The 9,513-nt window shown below is 49.5% G+C and overlaps 1 protein-coding gene across 1 annotated transcript; it reads right to left on the bottom strand.

The window, feature by feature from the left end:
* Positions 1-1,166: 1,166 nt before the first annotated feature.
* IUM83_09198 (Avirulence (Avh) protein) lies at positions 1,167-1,889 on the bottom strand (the record flags this gene model as incomplete). Its single annotated transcript, XM_067933622.1, has 1 exon — positions 1,167-1,889. The coding sequence occupies one exon, from the start codon at positions 1,887-1,889 to the stop codon at positions 1,167-1,169; it is 723 nt and encodes a 240-aa protein (XP_067799955.1).
* Between the last annotated feature and the right edge of the window lie 7,624 nt (positions 1,890-9,513).

Raw genomic sequence — 9,513 nt, forward strand, 5'->3', positions numbered from 1 at the left:
GCCGACAGTGTGTGGGCCCGTTCTCCAACCTGGAGTGCTGGAAGGCTCACCGACACCAGACATTATCGAACCCTGCAACGGGACAATGTACCGACAATGCCCAAGAGCCGATAAAATCGAGTCCATGTGCTACAATGTTCGGTTCATGGGACTCGCTTGCACTACAAACCATTTTCCAATTAAAATGTGGCGGCGCCAGATAGCTCAAGGTGTTGGTGACAAGTGTGATCCCAAAGTTGAGGCTTGGTTAGGATGCAAGTAAATTTACACAGCTATATCATATCACTTGAGCCCTACGTACTTAGTAGTCGTGAGGTCCACAAACTACAAAACAATGTTGGCTAACATAAACTTTGAAGATGAAGCGTTCGTGACAATTGCTTCGAGTGCCCAAGCTATTCCCCCTATCTTGGCACGAGCTGAATCGAGAACAATGATAGTGTTACCTGTGGCGGCAGAGGCAGCCCAAAGCAGTTTCTTCAGGCTAAATTTCAGTTTCGAATTTCCAGCGTACTCATCACACCCTCGATTCTCGCTGTCCACCGTACTTCCACTCTATTAAAGAGGCTCAAAGTACTATCATTTCACTTCATCATAAAGGAGGTCGATAGTTGTGTTTATAGGAAAAAGGAAGACACCTAGAAGGGTCGACAGCGTCGGAGGCTTGGTCCGCTGAACGAGGTATATTTGAGAATGAGAACTTACCTGGAGCAGGGGCCCCGTACTACAAACACTAGGGTATTCCCCTTGGAAGTCTGAGGCTAGATATCTAACCTAGCTACAACTGTTGCCTGTCTTTCTGCTGGACAGAAATGAGCATTCGCACTACTCCATAGTGCGTCTGTAGTGCATACCACCGCTGAGTAATGCTTGCACAGTGTTCCAATTTGCAACACAGCACACATATTCTAAATATTCTTACATGGTCCTGTCGATAGAATCAATGTACAATGCATCGAAAATTGACATATCCTGTGGTGGTATCGCTAAAACCGATGCTACTGACACGGCTGCGGTATAATCTCAGAATTATTGGGTTTGAATTGATGGCTTTGCTAGGAGTTTAAGCGAGATTCATTGTGTGGCAAGACCAATAAAAATAATCAGACTCTGATTATCAGAGGCAGTGAAATGTGGTCCTCCCAATGCCGCTCAAAACTTCTGTTTTACGAAGTAGCTCCTGATAGTGTCTTGACCTTCTCGGCATATCTCTCAAGCAGCTCATCGGCGAATCGCACATGATTGAACCGCCTTTTAAGAACTGCAAGCGGTTCCTTTTCAGCTACCCATTTGATGACCAGAGCGCTTTCCAAGTTCATGGCTAGCTTTTCTGTCTTGGGGTTCTTCTTCGCCACATTAAATATCGCCAGAAGATTGATGTCGGCATAGTTAGCCCGGAGACCGTCAATCATTGTCGTTTCGGCCTCGGGATACCGACGGTTGAACTGGTTCAGGTACTTCACCCAAGTTTTGAAGTTCCGATTGACAAGAGTCTTTTCGTCAGCCTTGTCCAATTTCAGGAAATAGAACACATTTTCGGGAAGCTGCCTCAGATCTAACCAGTACTTGGACTGCTCCCTCTCCAGTTGTTCGGCGATTTTCACAGTGCTTGGATTGTTCATCGCTTTGTTGATCATTTCCTCGTGGTAATTATAAGACTCACGGATTGGTGTAAATACCGATTCCTGGCGTTTTGGGTTATTCTTGTTGAAATCCTTGACGTACTTCATCCACGTCGTGAACAAAGGGTCACCAGGCAGATCAATCCCCACATTGTCAAGGTTCAACCATTCAAAGACCTTGTGAGGAGATTGGTTACTCGCGAGATACCCTTGGATCTTCTCCGCCTGGATTTTAGTTGCAGCGCTTTCCATACTGGAGAACTTCATGGCTGCTTGGAGAATTTGGTGAAAGGGTCTGTCGCTGAAATCACTTTCCAACTTCGTCAACATCGACGTCACCTCGCCAGGGTTGTCCTTGAGGAAGACATTCATGTACGAGACCCAAGTGTTGAGGAGAGAGTCGCCGCCGAAGTCACCGACCGAATAGAGACGTAGCAACACTAGTACGTCGTTGACAGATTTTTCTCCTCTGAACCACATTTCCAGCTGGGCGGACTCCAAATTGGTGGCAATACTTCGCGTTGAATCTTTCGATTTTGCCATACCAAGCATCAGCGCCACTTGCTTATCGCCGAATTTCTGCGTTAATGTTTCGATAGCTGTTGCCTTCTCGTGGGGATACTTTTCGCTGTAGGCGTTCGTGTATTTGAGCCAACTGCTGAAGAGCGGTCTCTCCAAAAGGTTACTCACCGGCTCGCCGAGTCCAAGTTTTACGAAAGCGTCACCCGGTGATTTACCACTGTTTAGCCAGGCTTTGGCCAGTTGGTCCTGAAGTTTTATGGCGACGGTTTTGGTTCCCTCCACGCGCATTGCCGCCTCAGCCATTCCGAATAGAGTGACATCATCGTAGTTACTCAAGAGCGCCGGGACCATGGACACCTGTTTTGTGGGATACTTTGCGCTGAAATCGTCCACATACTTCGCCCAAGCGGTAAACTTCGGGTTGCTGAGAATTTGTTCATTCACTTTGTCCAATTCCATAAAATGAAAGACATCGTCAGGGTCTTTTGCAACGGCCACCCAGTGGTTCATTTGCTTTGTTTGCAGTTCCGTGGCGAGTTCCTTCGTTCCCGTGATCTTCGTGGCTTCGTCAACCAATTTGTACAGCTTTGCGTCGCCATAGTGAGCAGTGAGTGTTGCGATCGCGGACGTTCCCTTCGCGGGGTTCTTTGAATGCAAATCGTCGACGTACTTGAGCCAACGAGTGAAGTCGTCAAAGTAAAACAGCCAGTCTCCGGCCTTGGTGAGACGCATGCGAGCGAAAACTACGTCTGCGGATTTCCCCTTGTCGAGCCATCTCTGAAGGTGGTCTTGGGTTACTTTAGGCGACGAGAAGAAGATTTTGACCTTTTCCGCGACAGACACGGACAATCCTGATCTCTCTTCGCCGTCATGATCGTAGACAGTTCTTGCCGCGGAGATGTCAGTATTTTCACTTGTAGTGTGGTCGTCAGTGGGGTCGGAAAAGTCGGACACTGGTAGCGTGGGGCCAGCCACCGAAGCGTAGGCATCAATAGACGCACAGAAGGCTAAGAGCGTCAAGCTTATCAGCCGAAGGAGATGCATCGTTCGACTCGAGGACTGTGATTTCGTTTTAGAAAATATCACTGCAGGAGAGGTAGGTGTACCGCACGGCAGCGGAGTCAGCAACTGTGGAGGACTTTATGGTGTTTTGCGCGCTGCAAAGTTGATTGCGAAGTGAATTCATTTAGGCAAGCATTTATCGATCCTCTCCTACTCCTGCCTGCCCTGCAAGGAGGGCTTTCTCTGTATGACAGCACCCTCCAGCTCCGCCACTAATTAACGGCGCTTGATTACGCAGGTCGCTGTTGATGTGGCACCCACGCAGTAAATTATAGTATTAAAAAAACTACTGCATATTGTGCAGTGGCAACGTTGACGCGGTCCTCAGGTGTCGGTTGCTGTGTCGGTCGAGGTGTTGGTGTGTCGGCTACAGCGCGGTGTCATCAGCGACATTACGATCGCTGCCGGCGTCGCAGTCGTCTTAAACAATACTCGCATTGCGGGGGGGGGGGGGGGGGGGGGGGGGGGGGTCAGAGAACCTCTATTTGTGTTAGTAGTTAACTATAGAGTCCAGGATTTTTCTGTAGGCTCAGCCTATTTTTTGCATTTGTGGTAGCCATCATGGGCTGACGTAAATGTGTCTTGAGCCTTGAAGGCTGTCTTGGTACTCATGCTTGGGGCTTGAAGCCCAATTTTCTTGGTGGTGCTTGGACGGTAGAAGTCGGTCACCATGGTTTTGTTGTGGTCCATTCAATCCTTGTACTCCTCTTCCCAACAGCCCGTCGAAGTCGACACGCTTTCACGAAGCAGCTTGAACTGGTTGGGGCTCTCGGGAGGGGACGTGGGCCCGTTGATCAAGTGTCCGGGGGTTAGTAAATACTTATTAATACCTATAACATGGCTAGTGCGGTTGCTATGAGCTAACACACGCTGCGCGGGGAAAGGCCCGGAGGCTGGAACCGATTACCCAAGTCGGAAATTACCCGGCCTAGAACGAGTCTTGCCTGGGCCTGCCATCTTCCGATCGCGAAATTGACAAACGAGGCTCTATTGTCGATCTTGGAGAAGACGTCGCAAACGCAGAACTAGTCGCATTGTAGCAAAGAGCGAAGCTGGGGACACCTACAAACCGGAGACTGAATCTCAACGGAGCTCGCGCGCTCTACGCAGTTCGCTTCCGTCCAACAATGAAGAGAGCTTAGCGTGGAAACGAATTGTACGTTAACTTTCATTCTGGGATGACGTTCCAACTAACTTTTTGAACTGCTTTTTACAGAAATTGGCGATTAAGTTCGGCGACTTGGCTCTTGAGACGTGTTTTCTCGTTCAAATGCTCGAGTCAGGCTCGCCTACTCCACTGGTTGCAGTTTTTGCGTTTGTGGTCGTCTTCAATGCAATTGCTTGTGCCGGCATGATGTTTGTACCGTACGAGCGAGCGCCTCTAGGAGAGCTTTTCATTGATGTTTCGTAAGTTTGGTGTGGTATTTGTCAGATGGTGTGATACTGTTTCTGACATATTTCCGATGAACAAACTCTTACGCAGGATTGGCTTTCTTGTCGCTATCGGATGTCCGATGCTGGTGGTTGTCTACTGCCTTTCGGCCTTCACATTTGACCGTACCAAGTTTGCTATCAACATGGAAGTTTATCCCTCAGGATGGTTTGAACAGGATGCTAGCGTCAATGCGGACCCGGTGCAGGTAGCCGTCATCTACAAAAGTCTCAAGTCACTGCGCATCATGACTGCGCTGGAGTGTCTGGCGAGGGTGGGCGTCAACGTCATGTTCTCTTTCCGCTTGCGCTACGTCGTGGAGATTATTCGCAGTCCCAAACGACTACGCAGCAGTGTCTACCCCAAGCGCCATCGTCTCGGAGCTATTGGACTCGTACTGTACGCTATTATTCTAGTTATATTTGTCGAGGAGAGTATGAGGACGTCTACGATAGCCTGTCATTCTCACCCAGAGTACGCTGTGAATGCTCACCGATGGACGATTCTCAAGAGCAACTCGTTGACGCAGTGTCCGTGCCTGATGCTAATTGACCGAGATATTGCTCCGAAGACGTTCGCCGAGTGGATAATGCCAATGAATGTGACAGAGAAGGTGGCTCAGTTAGCTACTACAGGAGATTTACAAATGTTGCAGCTGACTAATCGTTACTTGGGTGAACTTCCTGTCGATCCTGTTGTGGTCAACGAATCCGACTACTTACTGTGCCATGAATGCTAAAGCAAAAACATCTCGATGCGTAATCGATAGCGCCGAATGGAGAAGAATTGACTCGTACACTGACGCGTGGTTAAGTTCCCCACCAATATAATAACTCACCATTAATGCGTTCACGCAATGACGAGAAGTGTCAACTCTGCTAACTCGATCGTGCTGTGGGCCTAAGCGTAGCAGCATATTTCTGTATGAAGAGCCTCCAGAGCATCGACGTCATTCTCAAAACGACAAAGTGGCAAATTGAAGAAACCACCAACAAGGGAAAAAAAACTCATGGAGATCCAAGCGTCGTCATATAACAGCCAGGAAGGCTAACACAAAGCCTCTCTTCACCGAAAGTCGCAACATACAGCTAAACCCAGCACATCGCAAACAGAAGTCCACCCCGCCGGAAGCGAATGTGCGCGCGTCTTTGGTCACGAAAACCAGACGACAATGTACAAGAAAACAAGTGGCACTGCTGGACCAAGCACCACGAAAGTGGTTCTGCCCCAAGTGATGATCGCTTTCATTATTTGCACTTGGTTTTAGTGGATCGTTTGGCTCGTTTTTTAATTAACATTTTCCCAAATAACACGGTGAACAGTGTCATGAACACGGAGATGATCGACTGTGGTTCATTTTTGGCTGAAGGTCGACCATCCTAAAGCACTGATGATAGCCACCACGCTTGGCTGGTTGCCGTTTGCTACCTGCGTATTCTCGTTCGAATGTTAAGGACAAAATGCACGTTGCCTACCAGCATGCGGAGTTTTTTGCTAAGGCCGAGAACGCATTAAAAGTTGCTGCTGCGGGGCCTTCGAGAAACAAAGTGGTGGCCACTATCGTGAAACTCGCTGCTGCGCTCACCAGTGAAGATAGCCAACAGCTAAAGATCGCCGTACGCTGATTTCATTCCGCTAAAACTTGCTCAGGTACTTAGATGATTGATGTTGCTGTGGTTGTTGGTATTACACAGAAACTGTTGATCAAGTTCGGCGACTTGACCCTCGAAACTTTCCTCCTCTATCAGATGCTCGAGTCGGGATCGCCTACCGTGTTGATCGCCATCTTCACCAGCATTGTAGTATCTAACGCACTAATGTGTGCTGCCATGATGTTCGTCCCGTACGAGCGAGCGCCCCTCGCAGAGTCTATCATCGACGTTATGTAAGTGCTTCGATTGCCACAAAGGTAGAAACAATTGGGGTCAATTCTTACCCCAACTCTTTTCATTCTTGTTCGCTTTTGTGCTGCAGGTTCGACTTCTTGATCGCCATCGGGTGTCCAATGCTGACCTTGTGTTACTGCCTCTCCACCTTCTCCTTCGACCGCGCCAAGTTCGCCATCAACCTGGCGGTTTTTCCTGCAGGCTGGTTCGAACAGGGCGCGCGAGTTGTGGCCAACCCCGTCCAGATCGCGATCATCTCCAAAAGCCTCAAATCTCTACGCATTATGTCGGCCTTGGACTTCTTGTCGCGCATTGGCGTCAATGCGACACTGTGCTACCGTCTACGGCACGTCGTGGGTCTCCTCAACAGCTCGGAAAGGCAGCACAGCACTGTGTACCCGAAGCGAAGCCGCATCGGTGCCTTTGGTCTCGCACTATGGGCCGTGTTGCTGGTAGTTTTTGTTGAGGAAAGCATGCGTACATCCGCTTTAGCGTGTGCAACGCACCCCGAGTGTGTGGTAAATGCACGACGGTGGACGGTTATCAAGAGCGGGTCGCTCACACAGTGCCCATGTCTGACAATGATCGATCGCGACATCGCCCCCAAGACTTTTGCAGATTGGACGAACCCGACTAATGTTACTGACAAGGTGATACAGCTGGCCACAACAAGAGATTTACAGACACTTCAGATAACCAACCGCTACCTGGCCGAATTACCTGAGGAGCTTCGGCGGTGCAAAAATCTAAAGCACCTGTACGACTTTTTTTCTATTCGTTCTCCTAAAGTCAGCGCAACGTGATGGCTAACGGTGTGCATTTGTAGATCGCTGGAGTATACGCACACGCAAACGTTACCTGTATGGGTCAAGGAATTCACCAACCTTGAGTATCTGTAAGTATAAGAGTTCACATACCGGTAGATAAGTCCCCAAAATCCTTACTTCTTGAAGTTTTTTACACTGAAGACCGTATATTTGTTGTGCAGACACCTGGAAAGCAAATTCACGAGCCCGATGTCCACCTTACCAGAGGATACGTTCGACGGCATGTCCTCACTCACGTTTATACATTTCTCTGCTTTCACATCGATGACCAATTTGCCGTCGTTCGACGGCCTGACGAATCTCAAGTCAATCACGTTGGCCTGCCTGCTCTCGTTGGAGGAGCTCCCTCCATTCAACAACCTAGGAAACCTCGAGCGACTAGTGCTGTCGTCGATGCCAGCCATGGACAGTCTGCCAGATCTCTCCCCAGTCGCCGATCTCAAGTCATTCGCTGTAGCGGACCGAGGTGCGTGGTGCTGCAATGGATTCATAGGCGAGTGCGACCTGGAAGATCGCAAATGTGGCATCGTTCACCCTGTCTGGGGACCCCGCCGCGACTTGCTTGGCCTCGAACCGCACGGAGAAAATGGCCACAGCAACGACAATTGAATTGGTCAAGAAGTTTGCGTCGACAACTTGCGGTCCGGTGCTCGAAGCTGGCGTCTTGGAGGGCCCTCCGACGGAGGAGATCATGGATCCGTGCAACGGGACATTGTACCGACAGTGTCCGCGGTCCGACAATGTGGAGTCGATGTGCTATAACGCGCGGTTCATGGCAATTGCGTGCACTACAAACCCCTATCCAATCGAAATGCGAAGGCGTCAGATAGCTCAAGGTGTTGGCGACAAGTGCGACCTGGAAAATGAAGCGTGGTTGGGATGCAAGTAGACTATTTACATGCACTGCATCTCGTAATCGCACACTTCAAGTTCTTAGATAGGTGACACTGTGTCACTAAGCCTGGTGTTGGTACTTGATAAGTACTGTGTTAAGAGTGAGCGAGCGAGTCCAGTTCGATCTGCTTCACGAGTTGCTGGCACCGAAGGAACGAATAAACATTTGGTCATCGAAATATAGCAAACGTGAGTACATGTACGGCATCGCACTGTATCTTAGCCAAGATACACCATGTAGATCTGCATGAGCTGATCATGTGGCAGCGAAAGCCAACTCGGTTTGTAAACATAGCCCGCATGATGAATGGTTCACACACTATGCGCTTCGTTTTCTCATCCCGCAATTCGCTTTCCAAGCACTCGAGCTCTTTAATTCAGCATGGCTGCTGGGCGTAGATTGAAAATGCGTCTCCATCGCGTGACTGCGATCATCGTGTTGGCATATGCCGATACGTTATCAGTGACTGCGGACTCGATGGAGAACACGGCCACCTCGACAGTCGAGCACTTTGATGCCCATACAAGTAGGCATTTGAGGATTCGCACGCATAACTCAGCGGAAACCATTTTGGAGGAACGGGGTTTAGCGTTGCCGAGCTTGTTGCCAAAATCACGAAGAAGCCGAGCAACCAAAAGGAAGTCACCAACCTCTTCGCCAAGTTGAAACTTTTCAACGAAAGGGCCAAGCTGTTTGAAAACGCGCAGTTTGCAGAGTGGACAAAAGCCGTTGAAAAGGGTTACAAGACGAATCCCGAGGCGGCGCTCACGGCTATGGTCTCGACTTTGAGACACCAGTACCGTGATGAGGCTCTCGTGGATATGATCGCGGCGGCGAAGAAAGTAGCGGGGACGAAGGATACGGCTACCAAACTGGAGAAGGCGCAGATGAAGAGCTGGCTGAGTGAGGAAAAAAGCGTAGAGGATGCGTTTCGCGTTTTCAAACTTGACAAGGACAAGTACAGCATTTTGTCGAGCCCGCTGCTGCAAAACTGGGTGTCCTACGCGAAGATGACGGGGACAGATCCGTACAAGTGGCTGTTTGCGAAGATGAAGGCGCAAAAACTCGATGATAGTACAATTGCGAATGTAGTGGGTTCACCAACTCAAAACCCGGCTACAGCGGAAAGGCTGGCGGGGTGCTGTTCGATAGCTGGAAGCCGCAGAGCGCCTCCTACATTTTCGTACTTCTAAAGCTGGGTAATGAAGACGAACTACTGTTCACCCTCCCCAGGCTGAGAACATGGATGTTGTACGCGACCAAACTC

The sequence above is a fragment of the Phytophthora cinnamomi genome (genome assembly GCF_018691715.1).
Source record: "Phytophthora cinnamomi strain GKB4 chromosome Unknown Contig3, whole genome shotgun sequence".
Taxonomy (NCBI): Eukaryota; Oomycota; class Peronosporomycetes; order Peronosporales; family Peronosporaceae; genus Phytophthora; species Phytophthora cinnamomi.